A 22,078-nucleotide genomic window follows, 5' to 3' on the forward strand; every position below is an offset into this window, starting at 1 on the left:
GAAACCCTGCTGACAACAGCTGCAGGCAAAACATGGCATTTTAGCTTCTGGTCATCCCGATCTAGAGATTCAGTCCCAGCCCCAAATGCCATGCATTCTCCATCAGTGAAGTCTTGACAATGGAAACGTGATTCAGAAAGATACATGAGATTCAATCCTTTTGCCATATTGTTAAAAAAAAAAAAAAAAAAGAAAGGTGACATGGTATCAGGGGCCCTGGTAAAATGGGAAAGGAATCTATGACTTTGGACTGATTGATTGGGACAACACCAAGCATATCATCTCATATCTATTAGGTGCTAAATGCAGAATGTCTGATTATGCTGGTGATTCATTACCTCTGAAACCCCCATCCTGCCTTCATCAAAGGGCAGCCAGGACGTAGGATTTCACTGTACCCAAATGATTGCTTATTTTTATCACTGTGCCTTCAATTAATGTTCATGCCTCACCCTCCACTCCTTTATGGAATGTCCTCCCCACTCCCTGCCCTGCCCCCATACACCTTTTCTCTGCTTATCCCAAATCTATCCAATTCTGCAAAACCCAGTTAAAAAAATTCCTCTTCCAGGAAGTCTTCTCTGACTAATCCCACTCCATCCTGATTTCATTATTGTACTCCCTCAGTATTTATATAGCTCATGGCAGTGTTTCCCAACCCAAATTTTACCATATTCTGATAAAACAACTCAATTCCTTCCCTCCAGACTGACCTGTTCACTGCCTCAGACTCTCAGCAGGTGGGGAAGGGACTAGGAATTGTGGGTGGGAGGAACAGGAAATGAGGAAAATAAACCCAATTTGTTTTAAGTTTATAAGTTTTAAGGAACCTAGACTTTTAGTAATAAATGTTTAGCAACCTGGTAAAAATGTGCCATGTGCTAGCAATTGGAAACCGTTGTTCTATACTACTCTATCATGCATTGGTCTATATGTTGCTTTGGAATTCTTCATTTGTTACAAGTGCAGATGTCTTCTCTCCCCAGTCAAAATGCAAGCTCCCTTAGGGTAGAAATTGCATCTTCTACTTTGGTATCCTCCACAGCTCCTAGCACAGGAGTACTCAACCAATAAATGCTTGGAGCTACTAACCTTCAGGAGAGAAGGAAATTACCTAACTAGGCTGTTTCAAAAACTAAATTTATAAACTCCTCCCAAGACACCAAGCACCTCCACACCTGCCTTAATCCAGAGTGAGGTACAAATGGGGGTCCTGACTCTTCCTTTGGTTGCAGGCACGCACCTGTAAGCCCTTTTGCACCCAGCAGGGAGTGTGATAGAGGAAAGAGGATAGTCTCTTCTTCAGGATCAGCAAGCATCTTTGTGGCTGCTGCTGTCCTGGAATTGGGACCTCACCTGCCTAGAGCTTTCAAACCTATCTTTCTAACCTAGCTAACTCTAGATTTGACCTATTATCTATCTAACCTGCAGTATTTACTTAATCCTTTCACACCTATCTACTTGGATTTGACCTGTTACCTTCCCTAGCCTACAATATCCAACTAATTTCTCCAGCTTTGTCTGCCCCTCCTAGACTTCATCCACTGCCTACTTGATATGAGATTCCTGACAGACCATCCAGACTCATTGGACTCTTGATCCTGGTCCCTCCTGGCCCACCCTGCTTTGTTGGTGCTTGTACTATTAAAAAACAAACAAATTATAAGAAACTATTCTATCCTACCCTGTCCATTCAGGCAGCTGTTTAGTTACTGGTAGCAGTGATGGCCTTGGAAATAGGTGGGCTCAATGACCGTCCAAGAATTATTTCCAGGAAGTCATGAAGGTACCCTCAATAAAAAAAAATTGCCCCCCATTCACTGAAGGCTCAGATTCCTTTACCAGAGAACAAAGGCTTTTATACCCCAATGAGAAATAAGGCTTAAAGGGATTTACATTCATATTAATTGGGGGGGACAATATCAGAGCCTTTTCTGAAAGTTTAATGGGAAGAGGGAAAAGAGCTGAAGAGCCTTGGGTGCTTAGAAAAGAGGTGGGGTGCTAGACATGATCTTTGCCCACTTCTTCCCTGTTTTAGACTCTACCCATAGCAGAGTACTACAGCTATTCCATATGGCAAAGGAGATGGATATTTCATGTAGTCTTGTTACCATGCCCATTTCATTTGGATGACAGCCTTCCATGAGCAAGTCACTCTTTGAAGTGTAAGGTTTATATGAAGATGATACCCTATTCTGCAGGAATCAACAAAACATGAAGTTACATTTATATTCCCAAGTCTCATGCTACAGCCCACTTTTGAAGGAATCAAAGCCCCAACATGGCTCACAGAGAGGGTCCTATAGAAAATGACAGGCATTTTCCACAGGAATGATAGCACTTGCTCAAAGGAAATCTCAGCCCTTGTATTCACCCCTTCTCAGCTACCCTACATTTACTGAATATACAGTGTAATCTAAAAACAGGACTTTCAGTCATTAGCCCAGAATCTTAGAGTGACTCCAAGGTAATATCCTTTTAGCCTCTCTGAAAACTATTCATAGCAGTGAAGTAAAATGGAAATCACATTGGATTAGGTCTTGGGTCCTAGTCCTGATTTTGCCATTAATTCTTTATTAACATGAGCAAGGCATTTCCCTTCTCTGGGCCTCAGTGCCTTGATTTCCTCACCTGTAAAATGAAGTGTTGGACTATATCAGTGGTTTTGAAAATGTGGCTATCTTGGAATGTCCATGAAACCCTCCAGGCAACTGTGAGGTCAAAATCATTTTCACAATAATACTAAAACATTTTCATTTCCAATACAGTAAATATTGATAGAGAGTACCCACAGAAACAAAAGCTCTTTGTGGGGGATGGAGGAATCAATAATTTTTAAGAGTACAAATGGGTCCTGAGCCCAAACAAGTTCGAGAAGCACTAGATTAGATGATCCCTAAAGTCTCTTCCAATTTTGAGTCTTTACTCTCTCTCTCTGTCTTCTCTCTGTCTCTGTCTCTGTCTCTGTCTTTCTCTCTCTCTGTCTTCTCTCTCTCTCTGTCTCTGTGTGTGTGTATGTGTGTGTGTGTGTGTTATCTCCCTTATTCAGAGTACTGATTCAACTCTTTGAGGTGAATGGCTTTCCCATGCTGTTGACTGCACTGTTCTGATAGCTAGGTTTTAAAAGATCTCTTTTTCCTTCTTTTCTATAAAAACTTTTTCATCACTTACTGGTTATGCAAAGTGTTTTCACAAATACGTAGGAACATCACTCCTCACACCAACCCCGGGAAGTAGATGGACAGGAATTCCCTGCCCCTACATCAGGGAAGAAGAAACTGAGGCTGGAGAAGACAAGTGATGTCCCCAAGGCAGTTAGTGTCAAAGTAGCTTGTTTCGAACCAGAAGTAGAGCTGAGGTCTCCTAACTCCTTGTCTCGTGATCTTTCTTTCAAACCAAAAACAAGCTTCAGAAAAAACTGGTTTGAGTTAAGGAATACTTATTTTAATGTGTAAAATGTTTTACATAATTCATTTCAATTACATATAAGAACCCAAACTAATGGCTCACAAGAAACAGTCCTGCTTCAATGGATACAGAAGAATCATCTGAAATTAGTACAGTTTTGTTTTGAAGTGGTGCTGCTAGTATGAAAGCAGTTTATAGCCTCTGACAGATTAAAAATGCCCTCTGCTCTGACATTTGTATCTGTTAGTAATTGAGCTAGCAACCACTTCCCAAAAAAAAAAAAAAACGGAATATAAGCCTCAGCCCAGCTGCTGTCAGGATGACTGGACATTTCCAAAGGAGCAAGGCCAGAATTTGGGCACCTGACAGTGTAGGGAAATCAAGTGGGGAAGCTATGAGAGAGGGAAAAGATGCCACAGGAGGAGCAGAATAGCTCCGTCACATAATTCTTCATTCAGAAAAGTCCTTTGGTCACTTTAAATGCTGGTGTTCCCCAGATCATCTTCTTCCCAGACATTACTATGACAGCCCCACCTACCACAACTTGGCAAGAGCCCTGGCCACCTCAAGGCTTTTCTGGGATACTCACTTGCTAGAGAGATGGAGCTTAGGAGATAGCCCATTCTCCCCAAAAATGGTGATGAAGACGTTGGCATTGGTTCCTGCACCCCGGACGTCACCAGTCATCGTGATCACCTCATACACTGAGGAAGGAGAGAGGAATATATGATTGAAAGAGATGGAGGGAATCACTCAGATCTATAATATCTAGAACTGACAGGGCCCCTAAAGATCAATTAGTCAAACCTCTTGTTTTACGGAAGAGGCAACAGAGGCCCAGAGATGGAAAGTTGTTCATAACCATACAACTATTAAGTTACAGAGTCAGGATTAGAACCCAGGTCCCCTCACTCCAGCGAGTAATGGCGTCAAGACTTCCACAATAACAGGTCATGCTTCCAAGAACCCTGACTCCAATAGTCGGATCTAATAGTACTTCCTTTTGGGCGTGCAACCAAACTGGCCTCCTTGCCGGCTTCCTTCAAAGCACATATCAGACACCACATGCTATAAGAGGCCTTCCTTGATTCCCCTCCCCACCACCACCCTGTCCTCCAGTTGCTGGGATTCCCTACCCACCCAATTACTTTGTAACTGATAGCCATGTGTAACTGTATAGACTTGGTGTAAAGTGGCCCTCCCTGAATAGTAATCTCTTGAGAACATTAACTGTTCTTTTTCTGCTTTTAGAGCCTCAGAGCCTAACATTTCGCCTGAAACTTGGCAGGCCCTCAATGAATACCTTCTCCTTGTTGTTCTATTGCCCACAGAGGAATCAATGCATGACCCCAAGTGCCAGAGCCCAGAGACCCAGGACCTCTTTGATCTATGGAAGGTCCTAGAGGCATTTCTGAATCATAGAAACAGCTGGAAAGGTCACATAGTCCACCGCCTCATTTTCATATGAGAAAATTGTGGTCCAGAGAAGTGAAGACACTTGCCTTAGGTTGCACAGTGAATTAGTGGAAGAGACAGGACATGTCTTAGACTTGCCCCGTCCCTCCATTCAAAGCCAGGTCCAGTATGTTTATTCTCTCAAGAATTCTACACCTCTCCAGGGAGTATTTCCTTGTCTATCATATCCCTCAAGGAGCTAATCTACTACCACATCTTCACCTCTCTCCTCAACTTCACTTCATCTATATCTCTAGTCCTGACATCTCTACCAGCTCCAATGACAACACCCAACTCTCTGATGAATGTATCTACTTGGATCACAGAAGCATGAAGACAGTGTGGTGTAGGAGTGATGCACCTAAAGTATGGAAAACCTAGTTTAACTTACAGTTCTAACACTAGCTAGTTGTGTAAACTTAACCACTCTGGCCCTCAGTTTTCAAATCTGCAAGATGGGAACAATATTACCTGTTCTTAAGTGCTCGTTGATTTGTTCTAGTCTGCTTGTGTCCTTCCTAGAATATGGTACCCAGAGATAAACAATAGTTCCCATGTAATTTAACCAGCTCTGAGCAGAATGTGACTGTCACCTCCCTCAGGCCAGGAACTCTGTTTCTGTTAAGGTAATTCATGATGGCATTGGCTGTTTTGGACGTTACCTTATTCTACTGACTCATGTTGAGCTTGAATTTCACTGAAACACCCAAGTCTTTTGCTTATAAACTTTTCTAGCCAAGATACTCCTAGCCTATACTTGTGAGTGGTCCTTAAAATTTTTCTCCATCTTTCTGTCTCTGTCTCCCCATCTCTGTCTCTATCTCTCTCTGTCTCTCCATATCTCTGTATCTATTTCTCTCTATGTCTCTTTCTTTCTGTCTCTCTCCATTTCTCTGTCTCTATTTCTCTTCTGTCTCTTTCTCTCTGTAACTCCATTCCTCTGTCTCCATTTCTCTTCTGTCTCTCTCTCTGTCTCTCCATTTCTCTGTCTCTATTTCTCTTCTGTCTCTCTCCATCTCTGTCTCTATTTCTCTCTGTCTTTCTGTCTCTCTGTCTCTACTTCTCTTCTGTCTCTGTCTCTCAACATTATGACCACATATTGTTCAGTCTACCTCCACAACATATATTGCAGACATTGTCTTTTCTCTACCCACATACCCACCCCCTTGGTGCAGACTCTCACCATCTTTCTTCTGGATTATTCCAACCACCACCTAATGGGATTTCCATCTTCCAGTCCTCACCCTCTGTAATCTATTTTCCGCAGAGCTTAAACAACCATGCTCCTAAAGCACAAGTCTGACTGTGTCATTATCTTGTTAAAGAACCTTTTGTGGTTCCTTGTTGCCTCTGGGATAAGATGCAGCCTCCTCAGCTTGGCATTTAAGCCCTTCCCAGTTGGCCTTCAGCCTACCTTTCTAGGCTTCCCACACATGAATCCACTTCACATGTTCTACATTCTAGCCAAACTATCCAACTTGCCAGTCCCCAGACCTGGCATTCCATCTCCTGCCTCTGTCCCCCATGCCAGGAATGGACACCCTCCTCCCCTCCACCTCTTAGAATCTCCAGCTAATTTCATGACTCGTTTTTAAAGAAGCCTTTCCTCTAGTTGTTAGTGTTCCCTCTCTCTTCAAAATGATCATTTGTGTACTTGTCTATTCGTATATTGTATTCCCATTATAATATATAAGTTCCTTGAGGGCAGGCTCTGTTTTGTGTTTTGGCTTTGTATTCGTGGAGACCAGTACAATGCCTTGCATATGTCATAATAGGTATTTAATAAATGCTTGTTGGATCATACAGATGATTTTCAAACCCAAGTGTAGGACCTTACATTTATCCCTTTTAAATTTCATCACATTCCATTCATCCCATTGTTTTAGACTGTCACAATCTATTTGGATCCTAATTTTTGTCATCAAACATATTAGGTAACCCTCTGAGCCTCATGTCATCTGCAAATTTGATAAGTTTGCCAGCTATGCCTTCATCCAACCTTTATTAAAATGTTGAAAAGAGCAAGGCCATGACACCACACTACAAATATCTCTTCAGTCTGACACTGATCCATTAATCAACATTCTTTGGATCTAGACATTAAGCTAGGTTTTGAATTCACTTAACAACCAATATCTCTCCAGCTTATCCATGAGGATGTCAGGGGGTAGGTTAGCAGATATTTTGCTGAAATCCAGCCAGATTCTGTTCTGGTCACTCTATCGATCTAGAAACACTGACCCAAAAAGGGGAGGGGGAATGAGATTAGTCTGATATGATTTCATATTATAGAATTTAAAACTAGGAGGGACTTTAGAAGTTAACATATGGGCAAACTGGTACTGAGAGGTTAAATAATTTATCCACAATCATGTTGAAATAAGAACCAGAGCCAAGATTTGAACCCCTACTCTGACTTCAGGACTAATTATTTGTTCGATCATACTGCCTCTTCTCATTTTGATGAACTCAAGTTGACTCTTAGTAATCACCACTTCCCCTTCTAAGTGTTTAGAGACCATCTTTTCATAACATACTTTAGGATTTGCCAGAAATTTGTGTCGGGCTTACCACATTGGAGTTTAAAGAATCCAACTTCTCACTTTCAAAAATCATAGATTATCATCAGCAACTCAGTAGAGATATCTGCAAACTTTTTCAGTTACCTATAATGAGCTACTTATCTGGGCCTATGACTTGAACTTATAAAGGACAGCTTAGATCTCTTACCCATTTCTTCCTTTGCTTAAATTTTCTGTTAACCATTGTTATTCAATACTTTTAAGCCTAAGGTCATTCTTCTTAATGGGGCGGGGGAAGCCAAGTAGGAATCAAAAAGCTCTCTGCTATCAATTCATCATCAGTGATTATGGCCCCATCTACCCCGAGTTGTGCTACTTAGTTACCCACCCTCATTTTTACCTTTTATACAGCTCTTTTAAAAAAATTTATGTTAAGAGATGAGTTTTCTATATACATACAGTTCTCACTCTATGTAAATTCATATTATGTAAACTTGACTTTATGTAAAGAATTCTGAAAGAAAAGGTGGATCCAAATACTTCAAGATTTTAAGTTAAAGACTAGTTGCTGTTGTCAAATATATGGGGGGAAAGAGAGCTGCTGTCCAAACATCTCTTAAAATTTAAAAAAAATCACACAGCCAGACCCCAGTGATAAAGACTAGGTACAGTGGGTAGGGAAGGAGTAATATATCACATACCTATGTTAACTTTACTACACAGTACCATGCATATGTTATCATTAATTTTATCATTTCATAATTCTGATGAGTATCATGGCACACTATTTAATATATTTGCATTTTAGTATATTTTGTGACTTATGTAAAGGTGTTATTTTGTGTATGCCTTTGTTATATAGGCTAAGTGAAGTGGGTGGGTAAGGACAGATTCACATTACATAAAAATCACTTTACATAAAAGTCTATGGAATGGTCCACTTATGTAAAATGAAATTGTCTGTAGTCATGTTGGTGGTAGTTAGGTGGTGCAGCAGATAGAACACTGTGCCTGGAATAAGGAAGACCTGAGTTCAAATCCTAGCCTCAGATACTTACTAACTGTTTGACCCTGGGCAAGTCACTTAATTTTTGCCTCAGTCTCCTTAGCTGTAAAATGGGGATAATGATAGCACCTACTTCCTAGAGTTGTTGTGAAGATCCAAGGAGGATCCAAATGAAACAATAATTATACAGTGCTTAGCACATACCAAGCTACATAAATGTTAGCTATTATTATGTTAATCTCCTGCAGCATTTAGACCTTTCTTGCCCTATTGGAAACATTTGTTTGCGTCATCAGAATTTTACTCTTTTGCCAACTTCTCCTGTAGAATCTTAGGTCTTGGCATTTTCCCCTTCTTTCTCTGAATTCTTTTACATTCACTCTCTTGATTAATTGCACAATGTAGCCAACATGTGACACCTGCAGAAGGTGCCATTCCTCTTCTAGTTCTATGATCTCCATTGCCTAGGACAGCTATGTTCTATATAGAGAACAATTTGGAACTTTGCTTAAAGGGCTATAAACTGTACATACCCAGTGATCCAGTAATACCACTAACTAGGCACCCCAAAGAGATCAAAGGAAAAGGAAAAGAACCCACTTGTACAAAAATATTTATAGCAGCTCTTTTTGTGGTGGCAAAGAATTGGAAACTGAGGGGATACCCATCAATTGAGGAATGGCTCAACAAGTTGTGATATATGAATGTGATAGAATATTATTGTGCTATAAGAAAGGATAAAGGTAATTGTTTCAGAAAAACCTAGGAAGACTTATATGAACTGATGCAAAGTGAATTGAGCAGAACCAGGAGAACATTGTACATAGTAACAGCAATGTTGCAATGATGATAAACTGTGAAAAACTTAGCTACTCTGATCAAGACAATGATCCACCACAACTCCAAAGGACTGATGATGAAAAACGTTATCCACCTCCTGATAGAGAGACTCAGAGTACAGATTGAAGCATATTTTTTGCGTTTATTTTTTATGCTTTTTTGATTTTTTCACAGAACATGGCTAATGCAGAAATAGCTTTTGCATGATTTCATAGGTATGATGGCTATTCTACTTCTTACTTTTTCAGTGGGAGGAGGAAAGGCTGAAGGAAGGAAGAGAATTTGGAAGTGAAAGTAATATATTTTTTTAGAAAAGATGTCACCTAACCCCACCCATTTACTTTACAGATGAGGAAAATGAGGCCTGAGAAGCAAAGTGATTTACTTGAGGTTGCACAAGATGTAAGTCCCAGAGCTGGGATTTGGAACCCCCATATTCTACTCCTGATAGAGCACTTTTTTTGCCACACAAAGCCTTTTGACTCACTACAAAAACTATAAAGTAGATAACATGTTAATATCCCAATTTAATAAATTGAGAAACTGAGATTCAGAGGTGTCTAGTGACATGCTTAGAATCACAACTAGTAAGTGACATAGATAAGATTCAGACCCAAGTTTTCTGCCTCCAAGCCTAGGGGCTCTTTGCATTTCACCAAGGGTCCTTAACCTGGGATCCATGAAATTTATTTTTAATGTATAATTTGATAATTAATTTCAATATAATTGGTTTTCTTTGTAATACCATGTATTGTACACATTTAAAAAATCATTGTGAGAAGTTTCTCCAGATAGCCCAAGAGGGTCTATGACACACAAAAAGAGATGAAGAACCCCTGAATTATACCACACTGCTTCCCTGGGAAGATTTAGAAGAGATGTGCTTTTAAATATCTAAAAGGCTATAATATGGAAGAGAGATTAGCCTCTCTCTGCTTGTCCTCAGAATGCAGAGCTAGGATTGATGGATGAAAATTACAGGGAGGCAGCTTTTTTTGGTTCAATATTAAAGTACTTTCTAAAAATAAAAACTGTCCGACCATGAAATGAGTTGCCTCCCAAAGTAGCAAGTAAGCTTCTCATCACTGGAGGTGTTCAAACAGAGGCTCTATCTTAAAAAAAATCTGTATGAAAAGAAAAGACTGCATGAAAGCCCAACTTTGATACTGACTGGTTGTAGAACCAATTGAGATAATAAGTATAAAATGCTTTAAATACCATATAAGTAAATGCCTAAATCACATATAAATATCAACTATTATTATTATGACCATTTGTCAGATGTAGAGGGAATTTCTGCTTCAGTAGGGAGGTTGGTCTAGATTAGGGGTGGGGAACCTGCGGCCTCGAGGCCACATGTGGCCCTCTAGGTCCTCAAGTGTGGCCCTTTGACTGAATCCAAACTTCATAGAACAAATTTGTTTGTTTGGATTTGGAAGTTTGGTTCAGTCAAAGGGCCACACTTGAGGACCTAGAGGGCCACATGTGGCCTCGAGGCCACAGGTTCCCCACCCTTGGTCTAGATGGTCCCTAAAGTTTTTTCAGTTGTTCCATAAGTCCCTGAGGATCAAATGAGATTATATATAAAGTGCTTAGCACAATGCCTGGCACATAGAAGCCACTTAATAAATGCTTGTTTTCTCCCTAGCCCTGGTTCATCCACTTTGGGCATCAGCCATAGCTTGACCAGGAAATCCTGGTCTGTAGTTTAGCATGTTCTCTCCTGTTTTAGGTGGACTGACCCTGTGAAGTCATTAATGTAGCTGAGAGTGGGAAAAAGAATGCCCAAGATCCTCCTTGCCTTCTTCTTCTTCCCTTAACTGCCCATTCACCTCCCACTCCACTGATCACCAGAAATCTTCCTAATATTCTCTTGTAAACTAGAATTTCAGAGCCTGAAAAGAATCTTGAAAGCTCATTCAATCCAACCCTCCCCCTCCAAGCATTTAGTGAGTTTGCAAAGACTGCAAAGGTGGAAGGACGTCGCTGGGCTCCCTTCATGGAGTTTAATTTTGTGGGCCCTACGTGCGTCTGGGTCAAGGATAATGAGGAATTTAAGCTAGTCTCCTATTGTGCTCACTGCTAATGTACAATGCTTAGACAAGCCTATCTTTGGGAGGTTCATGGTAAAATGGGTCATTGAGTTTGGCAGTGAAATGTTAATACCTGAGAAATCAGCGGTGCCGTGTTCCATGTTTGCTTCATTGATTTCAACCAGTCAGTGAATGTTCATGTTATCTGAAACAGATCTTTTCCACATATAACTTTGAGTTTTGTCCAAATGATTGGTTCCTCTCAAGATCAGCCAGCATAGCCATGTGCAAAGAATGCTAGGCTAGGAACCAGGTGGCCTGGGATTCTAGTTCTCCATCTTACTGTGTGAAACGGACTGGAAGAGTTCCTTGGGCAAGTCATGTCACCTCAGTCTCAATTTATCTATCTGTAAAATGTAGAAAACAGTTTATCTCCTACTATTCCTTTCCATTAACTTTACACTACAGCCAACCCATTCTGTGTTCCACCCCCTTTACTACTCTATCTTTCTGTTCACCCTAGTCCCAAAGCCTAATGTCCTACCTCGCCTCTTCACCTATTGAATTCTTACATGTCTTTCAAAGCCTAAGTCAAACACTAACCCTTTTCCTGCATCCCCTCAGCTGGTGATCATACTGCTCATTCCTCATGTGGCCCCATAGTTTGTAACCCTCTGATGTAGATATGATATATTATTATGTATAGTATATACCTTAGATTTGGAGGTCTTGTCCACCCTTCTAGATTGTAAGCTCTAGAAGGGCCATGATCATGGGGTTTTTTCCTAAATTTTGTATCTCCCTTGACTCCTAGAACAGTGTTTCACACACACAGTAGGCCCCTAATAAATGTTCATTGTATTAATAATAATAACTAATTTTATTTTGCGTTGTTTAGTAATTTTCAATTGTGTCTGACTTTTTGTGACCCCATTTTGGATTTTCTTGACAAAGATACTGGAATGGTTTGCCATTTTCTTCTCCAGCTCATTTTACAGATGAGGAAACAGAGGCAAACAAGGCTAAGTGACTTGCCCAGGGTCACTCAGCTAGTAAGTGTCTAAGGCTGGATCTGAACTCAAGAAGATGAGTCTTCCTGACCCCAAGCCCAACATTCTATCCACCTAGCTTCCCTAACATTTATATAGCTCTTAAAATTTTGTAAAGAACTTTATACATATTATCTCATTTTATCCTCACACCAACCCTGTGAAATAGGTGTTATTATTATTATTTTCTGTATTTTACAGCTGCGTAAACCAAAGCTGGGAGTGGTCAAACAACTTACCAAGGATCACACAGCTAGTAAATGTCTGAGGCAGGATTGGAACTCAGGCCTTCTTCCTGATTCCAAGTCTAGTGCCCTGGATATACTTTGGATAAAATACAATCTCAAAGGATTTAGCACTAGAAGATACTTTGAGAAATGGTCTAAACCCCTCACAACTTGCCCAAGATCACATGACAGAGCAGTAGAATGGGGATTTGATCCTGTCTTTATGCCATATCTAGCATTCTTTCCACCATAACTATTATTTTCTTTTTAGGAATATGTGTTATTAGTAATAATATACTTTATGAAGTTTACTAAGTTCTCCCCATTTGTTCATCCTAACCGTGCTATAAAGTGAAGGATGGAATAATGTGATAATTCTTCCCAATTTGCAGATAAGGAAACTGAGGTTCAAAGAGGTGACATCATTTGCCCATGATCCCACAGTAGAGTATGCAGCATACTTTTTCTCAGCCATGCTATCTCGGAGATGCCATTGGCTAACTCAACCACTCAACAAAGGGAAAGCAGCAAGCTGCCAATATGCCCTTCACTCTCCATGGAGGGCTTTCAGATAAAGCTCTTAGCTGGGCCTGCTCCTTATCTACCCCTGGTTAGGACCAAAGCAAAAAGGACATTCCCCATTTTCCTCCCTACTAGGAGTTGCAGGAAAGGAAATGGGAGTAATGACCTACTTTCTGTTCCCCAAACAAGCCTCACACTTTCTCACCTAGATATGCAATTGTTCACACTGTTCCTTATACTAAAACCATCCTGCTCCCCCTCTTTAGTTGAATTCCATTCCCATCTCTTAAAGTCATCTCAGACACCCCCTCCTACCTTGAGTTCTCAGTCAATCAGTAAGTGTTTATCATGTACAGTATCCTTTCCACATCTCAACTTTCCCCATCACAGTTTCGATACATTGATATATCATGGTTGGCATAAGAAATTAGGTGGGAATTTGGGGTGAGTTTTCTGGAAGCTGCAGACAATATGCAAAGGCCAGCAGACAACACAGAAAAGGTTAAAATATATGTATGGTATTGTATAGTATCAACATATTTTCTTTTAATACCATAATAATTCAAACTTCTTTTCTGGTACAAAGGGAGGGCCAAAAAATTTTACGTGGCTTTCCCAGACCACCGGGGCACTGTGCTCCTAACCCCTGCAATGCGGAAGGGATCACTGTACTAGGCACTGTGCTCAGCACCACCCCTATATTCAAAAAGTTCACATTCTAATTGAGGAGATAACATGCAAATAATTAGGCACATGCAAGATATATGCAGAGTTGATAGAGATAATGTCAGAAAGGAAAAGCGCTAGCAGCTAGGAGACCAGGAAAGGCCTTCTGCAGAGGCAGGGACTCTAAGTGGTGGAGATGAGAAAGGAAAGCGTCCCAGGCGGGGGAGACAGCCAGTGCAAAGGCAGGAAGATGAGAGATGGAGGATGTATTTGAGGAACCACAAGTAGGCCAGTGCTGCTAGATTATAGAGTACATGGGCAACTAGGTGGTGCAGTGGAAAGAGTGCCAGGCTTGAAGTCAAAAAGACTCATTTTCTTGAGTTCAAATCGGGGCTCAGACACTTACTAGCTGTGTGATCCTGGGCAAGTCACTTAACCCTGTTTGCTTCTGTTTTCTCATCTGTAAAATGAGCTGAAGAAGGAAATGGCAAACCTTTCCAATATCTTTGTCAAGAAAACGTCAAAAAAGGTCACAAAGAGTTGAACATGACTGAAAAACTACCGAATAACAAGAATCCATGGGGCAGCTAGGTGGCACAGTGGATAGAGCACCAGCCCTGGAGTCAAGAGGACCTGAGTTCAAATGTGGCCTCAGACACATAACACTTACTAGTTGTGTGACTCTGGGCAAGTCACTTTGCCTAGGCAAAAAGGAAGGAAAAAAAAGAGGGCGTGAAGGAGAGTAAGCTGTAGGAAGGCTAGAAACCTAGGAAGGAGCCAGACTATAAAGAGTTTTAAATTCCAAACATAGGATTTTCTATTTGATCCCTGAGACAATAAGGAGTCACTAGAGATTATTGAGCAGGACTGTGATGTGGCCAGACCTATCCTTTAGAAAAAATCACCTTGGCAGCCGAGTGGAGGACCTGAACTTGCAAAACACTTTGTTTTGCACCTTTATAATATACTCATTATGAAATACGTGTGCTATATGATAATTCGGGAGTCATAGAGCTTGGATTAAAAATCTCTGCCTCTTACTGAAACATTTCTTAAGTGCTTACTATATGGCAAGCACTGTGCTAAGTGCTGGGGATACAAAAAGAGCCAAAAGAGAATCCCTGCCCTCAGGGAGTTTATAATCTAATGGGGGAGACAGTATGTAAACAACCAGTGGCCAGATTCTTACTTAAAGAAATTGCTAGCCTGTATGTTTTCTCTTCATACAAATGTGTGTATCTTTATAAGTAAGCATGTATCTATATAAATTCATATGTAAATGGATCTTCTTTTGGTCAAATCACTTAATTTCTCTGGCCCTCAATATCCTCATCGGTAAATAAGATTGGACCAGGTGATCTTTGATCCCTCTAAATCTATAATCCTATGAATTACTCTTGCCTACTTCATTGGGGTATGGTCGGGGTCCCATGGGTCCCAACTACATGTAAAGGATTACAATTATTAACAGCATTAACCTTACTTAACCAATGTCCCTGTTATTAGAGATGGGTCAACAGTGCTTTTGGTGTTAGATATCTACCCTGGCATTATCACTGCTCTGCTCTAGAAGCATCATTTCTAGTTCTCTGGAAGACACGATAGCTGTATCCTAGATCCAGAGCGGTATCTTTAAAGTTCACAGAAGGTCTGACCATGGTGCCCATAGTGGGAATATTGTTCAGAGATGCCATCCTAATGCCTTGCTGTGTAAGTGCAGGAATAGAGAGAGCAGGGAGAGCCAGGGAGACTTCTATTCAACCCAATTCAACTCGGTTGGCATTTGTGAAGTCCCATCCCAACCTCACTCCCTACATGCAATGCATTATGCTAGGGCCCCAGAGGTGGGGAACCTGCCACCTCCAGACCCCATGTGACCTTCCAGGCTCTTGGGTATGGCCATTTGACTAAGTCCAAGTTTCACAGAACAAATCCTCTTATTGAGGGGATTTGTTCTGTGAAGTTTGGATTCAGTCAAAGGGCCACACTTGAGAACCTAGAAGGCCACATGTGGCCTCGAGGCTGCAGGTTCTCCACCCCTGATTGGCAATGGGATGATAAGATTAAATAAGATATAATACTTGCCTTCACAAATCTTAGAGTATAGTATGGGACTATAACACAATAAGCAACTAACTAGCCTGCAAAATATAATGTGACATATAGAAAATGCACAGACAAAATGCTATGTTAGATTCTAGGAAAGAAAGTTGATTTCTAGCTGGAAGGATCAGAGAACCTGAAAAGCCAAGGTAGCTTCCTAAAGAAAGCAGCAATTATACTGGACCTCAAGGATGGGGAGAATGTCAACAGCAATTAAATCAATTCATTTTCATTCAAAGTACATTATTAATCACCTATTGCATACTGGGCACTGTGAAACATTCTGAGGTTACAAAGACAAAAACAAAACATTCACTGCCCTCAAGGGAGAAGGAAATAAACATTTATATAGTACCTACTATATACCAGACCCTGAGCATTTTTTTGTTTTGTTTTGTTTTGTTTTGTTTTACAAATATTTTCTCATTTGACAACAATCCTGCAAGGTAGGCGTTATTAATATCCCCATTTTACAGATGAGGAAATTCAGGGGAACAGAGATTAAGTGACTTGTTCAGAATCATACAGCAAATAAATGTCTGAACCCAAATTTGAACTCGGATCTTCCTGACTTAGGACTCTATCCTTGTACCACATAGCAATCTCTTAGTTGTTTTTTGTTTTGTTTTGTTTTGTTTTTTAGTAGGAGTGACAGAGAGGTGTGCATTTCAGGCATAGGGAGCAGAATGACCAAAAAACACAGGAAGGAAAGTGTAGGGCAAGAAAGATAGAGTCCAACATGGTTGAAGTACAGAGTACCTTGGAGAAAGGCATTTTTACCTGAAATATAGGGCTTTGGGCTTAGGAGAAGGCTGTAGGTCCTCTTAATGCTCTCTCTTCTCCACATCCCCTAAAGGCCATTTAGGGCAGCCTCATCAGAAATGAGATCCAATCCTAGTCACCTCATACTATAAGCAAAAAGGTCACACCTACTGCATGGGTGTCCTCAGGCCTCTGGAGTCCTCAGGGAACCTATACCCATGGCAGATCCCTCTCAACTAATGTTTGTATTTTCTCAAGACACTCTAGGAGACAGAAAGCCCTTCAGACCCAAAAGAATGAGTCTTTAATGAGTGTGTGGGACCATTTCACCTTGCTCTTTGCTTGACCTTCACACCACTTCCAGCTCCAAGCCCTTCTCTTCCCTCTAGCCCCAAGAACGTATGTAAGGGAACAAAGCCTGACATTTTAGAAAGAGAACTCTGAAAAGGAGGCAGTGGGCAAGTTCACCTGGATTCACGAGATTTGGAATACCTGATCAAGGTCACCATAGGTCAGAATCATCAAAGTGTGTCTACAGGCTTGTTCCTGCCCAAGGTGGATTTTTACCACTTGTCAATGACTCCCTATGGCTTACAGGATTAAGTCCAAATCTCTTGGCCTGATGTTCAAGGCCCTCCAAGATCTGAACGAATTAGTGGTAAGCATTTATTATTACATACCAGTGTTGTTCAGATTCCTTCTTTTATCTACCACCTTCTTTTTTATAAAGAAGAAGGCAGGAAGAAAAGAGAGGAAAAAAATAGAAAAGGATATGATGTAGAAAAACACACAATTAATAATCAGTCATGGATATGAATGGGATGAACTCACCCATAAAACAGAGGAGGAGAGCAGAATGGATTAGAAAACAGAATCCAACAATACATTGTTTACAAGAAACTCACTTGAAACAGAAAGATTCATACAGTTAAAATGAGGGGAAGGAGCAGGATTTATTGTGCTTCAGGTACTTTAAAAAAGTGAGGATAGTAAACATAATTTCAGACAAGCAATAATAGATGCAGGCATGGTTAAAAGAGATAAATAGTATAATTATATTCCACTTAAAGATGCTTTATATAATAAAATATGTGCAGTATTTAATATGTATGCATCAAAAAGCAGAGTATCTAAGTACTTAAAAGAAAAATTATTCCCTTCTCTCCTTCCATCTCCCCCTCCCTTCCTTCTCCCCTTTCTTCCAGAAGCCTGGACCTAGTGAAGGAGAGAGTTGGGGGGTGGGGTACTGGCAGGGCTTCTTCTCTTTCTGTCCTCAGGTGTGTCCCAGTACTTCTTAGAATCTTTAGCTAAATGACAAGGGGCATCAGGGGAGGTGAAGGGCTGGATGATTGGAATGGATGGATGGAGAGATTGAAGGTTTGGATGGATAGGTCTTGGCTTGGACAGATACCTCAACCCCTAAAGAAGGCATAAGAAGGCTGGATGGGTAGTTGGGAAGGGGGTGCTGTTTCCTGGGGAAAGCATCCTGAAGTACTTGGGGTCTGTGTTCCAAGCAGCAGCAGCCACTCCTTATCCCCCACCATGACCAGAAGGAAGGGGTACCTGGACTGAAATCTCATTTTGTGGGCCTTATACTCCTCCTTGCAGATTCTGTGATGAGTAATCATCATGGCAGGGGAGGGTGAAGGGATGGAGAGAAGGAATTTGGGGGGCTAGGAAAATGAAACATTCAATTAAAAAATTGCAGGTGAGTTTAATTTTTTTAAAATAAATAAATAAAAAGGAGAGTGAGCGAGTGAGTGAGTGAGAGAGAGAGAGACAGAAACAGAGACAGAGAGAGAGAGTTAACCAAATTACAGGGAGTAATTAAGAGCAGTATTATAAAAATCTTTGGGGGTGTCAAAATGCTCCTTTCAAAACTAGACAAATCTAACAAAAGGTAAAGAAGAAAAATGTTAGCAATCTGAATAGAATTTCAGAGAAGTTAAATATAATAGCTCTCTGTTAATTATGGAATGATAATAGAAAAGAATATATACAGTTCTCAGCTATTCTTGGCATCTTTAAAAAAATTCACCATGAGTTAGAGCATAAAACTCTCAAAAATAAATACATAAAATCAAAACTACTGAATACATAATTTATTGGTCACAATGTAATAAAATTATAATAGCAAAGGGCATTTGAAAAAAGAATTCAAACTTAAATGGTGAATAAATTACTTAATTCTAAAGAATAGGTAGGTTAAAGAACAAGTTACAATAGATAAAGAACAAGAAACAAATATAAATACAAAACAAATACAAAAGAACAAAAAAAAATAGATAATTTCATCAAAGAAAATTACAACAATGAGCCAACATACCAAATTTTGGGAATGCAGCCAAAGTCACCTTTAGAAGAAAATTTATATCTCTAAACACTTTCATCATCAAAAGAGTGAAAGAATAGATCAATGAATTAGACATGCAACTAAAGAAAATCAGAAAAGCATCAAATCAACCTCCCTAAATTCAACACAAAAATCAAAGCAAATATAAATAATATTTAAAACATAAGTGAATTGATAAACAAAAGGAAGAACTGTTTTAAAAAAAAATAAAATGTTTTTAAAAAAACTGTTAGCTAATATGATGAAAAGAAAAAGCAAAACAAAAATGTTAATATAAAACAATTGAGAAAGGAGACTTCATAGCAAATAAAGATAAAATAAAGAATATCATTATATGTTATTTTGTCAAATTATATGCCAACAAAACTGTTTATTTAAAAGGAATGAACGAGTATTTACAAAAATGTAAAATACTCATATTAACATAATGCTAAATAAACATTTTAAAACCCAATCTAAGAGAAGGAATTAAATAAGCCATAATTAAACCCTCAAAGGAAAAAATACCCAGAACTAGATGGATTGAAAAGTGAGTTTTAGCAAACATTCATAGAAACATTAATTCTGATAGTATATTGTTTGTAAAAATAAGGAACATATCCTAATAAATTCCTTCCATGAAACAAATGTGATCCTGAGCTGCAAACCAGGGGGAGATAAAGTAGAGAAAGAAAAATATTAAATTAATATTTTAATGAATATCAATAAAAATATTGAATACATTTTAGGAAAGAGGCTACAACAACATATTTAAAAGATTATATACTGTGACAAGGTTGAATTTATGCCAGGTATGCTGGATTGGTTCAATTTTTTAGGAAAATTATAAACATGATAGACTATATTAATAGCAAAAAGAATAAAATCACAGGATTATATCAATAATGAAGAAAAAGTTTTTAACAAAACATAATACCCATTCTATTTTTTTTTTAAAATGAAGCACAGAAAGAAATGGCCTTTTCCATGATATAGTAAGTAGTGTACCAATAATAACTAACATTTATACAGCACCTACTATGTGCTATGCACTATAGTAAATGTTTCACAAATACTATCTCATTTGATCCTCACAAGAACCCTGTGAGATAAAAACTGTTATACTCATTTTACAGATGAGGAAACTGGAGTGAATAGAATTTTAGTGACTTGCCCAGGGTCACACAGCTAGTAAGTGTCTGATGGTATATTTTAAGCTCAGGTCTTTCTGTCTCCAGGCCTGACACTCTCCAAACTGATGCTCTTTTCATACACTGACTAACTGCCTAAGAAAGTACCTATCTATCTAAAACTAAGAGCTAGCATTAAATGTAACAGAGAAACACTGGAAGCATTTCTAGTAAGATCAGGGGTAAAGCAAGAATGTTCATTTTTTACCATTGTCATTTGATACAATGATAGAAATGCTGGCTATATCAATGAGACAAGAAAAAGAACTTGAGCAAATAACCAGAGGCAACAAAGAAACTAAATTATCACTTTTTGCAAGTAAAATGAAGGTTTACTTAATTCTAGAGATTCAATAAAGACTTAATTTAAACAATAACTTCATCCTAGTAGCAGAATATAAACCCACGTAAGTCATCAGCATTTCTGTCTATTTCCAAAAAAAATCTAAACAGGAAGGTATAAAAAATAAATTTTATTCAAAATAACTACAAAATGTATAAAATATTTAGGAGTCCACTTACTCAGGCACACAAGAATTATATGAAGTATGACTACAAAATACTTTATTATAGAAACAAATACAGACATAAAAAAAATGAGCAATTAACTGTCCATTGTTGGACTGTGTCAATTTGGTAAAAACTGCAATGCTATCTTTGCTTACCTAGTACCATAACAATAAAACTACCAAAAGGTTATCCTACAGAATTAGAAAAATAAAAACAAAATTAATCTGGAAGGACAAAATGTCAAGAAAACCAAGGAAAACAATGAAAAAAGTGGAGAAAAGAAGGCTTATCAGTACCAAATTGCAAACTATACTTCAAAGCAGTAATCACTGAAACTATCTGATACTGATTAAAAGTAGAAAAGTTGATGGATGGAACAGATTAAATACATAAAATCCAGAACCAAAAGGGCATAGTAACATAGTGTTGATAAACCCAAGGACCCCAACTATTGTGGTAAAACCTCACTATTCAAAAATAAAAATAGAAAAATTGGAAATCATCTGACAGAAATTAGGTTTAACCCTACATGTTGCACCATATACCACAATAAACTCCAAATGGATACATGACCTAGATATAAAAAATCATATCATAAGTAAATTAGAAAATCAGAGGAGATACTTTTTATGGAAAGAGGAAGAGTTCAGTTCTTGACCAAATAACAGATAGAGAGACTCACAGGAAATAAAATGAATAAATTTAATTAAAAATAATTTTAAAATCCTTACCCAAACGCAATTGGTGCAACTAAAAGTAGAGGTGAAAGAGTTAACTGGGAAACAAACTTCTCCAGTACAGGTTTGATATCTAAGATATGTAAGGAATTGATTTAAATATATAAAATATAAAAATATATATTATGTATGATAAATATAATGTTTATTATATATAAATATATTATATAATAAATATAAAATATAAAAACTATATTTAAAAATTAGTCATTCCCAAATATGGGGGAAAATGATCATAAAATATGAAGAGGCAATTCTCAAAAGAAGAAATGCAAATTATCAAGAACTATATGAAAATATTCCAAATCCCTAGTAATAAGAGAAATGCACATGAAAACAACTGAGGTTCCAACTAACACCCATCAGATTGGCAAAGGTAATAAAAAATGGTAAATGATAACTGTTGGAAGGGCAATGATAAGACAGGCACATTAATATGCTATTGGTGGCGCTATAATTTAGTCCAACTATTCTAGAGAGGAATATGAAACCATACTTAAGAAAAATCAGTAAATGGTATATACTCATTTATCCAAAAATACCACTACTATACATATACCTCAAAGAAATCAAAAGCAGAAGAAAAATACCCATATTACAAAATATATGTGGCAGCATTTTTTCCATACCGAAGAACTGGAAACAAAGGGGGTGACCATTAACTGGGTAAAGGCTAAGCAAATTATGGTATATGAATGTAATGGAATATCATTGGG

At 38.7% G+C, this 22,078-nt stretch overlaps 1 protein-coding gene across 2 annotated transcripts in view; it reads right to left on the reverse strand.

Annotated features, from left to right (window-relative positions):
- The window catches only part of LOXHD1 (lipoxygenase homology domains 1), a 272,249-nt gene that overhangs the window by 243,736 nt on the left and 6,435 nt on the right, over window positions 1–22,078 (reverse strand). For both annotated transcript variants that reach the window (XM_027869011.1, XM_027869010.1), the window contains exon 2: window positions 3,998–4,112. In XM_027869011.1, coding sequence (XP_027724812.1) covers window positions 3,998–4,112 — 115 coding nt within the window. The remainder of the gene's footprint in view (window positions 1–3,997; window positions 4,113–22,078) is intronic.

The sequence above is a fragment of the Vombatus ursinus genome, unplaced genomic scaffold (assembly GCF_900497805.2).
Source record: "Vombatus ursinus unplaced genomic scaffold, bare-nosed wombat genome assembly UNPS02014791.1, whole genome shotgun sequence".
Taxonomy (NCBI): domain Eukaryota; kingdom Metazoa; phylum Chordata; class Mammalia; order Diprotodontia; family Vombatidae; genus Vombatus; species Vombatus ursinus.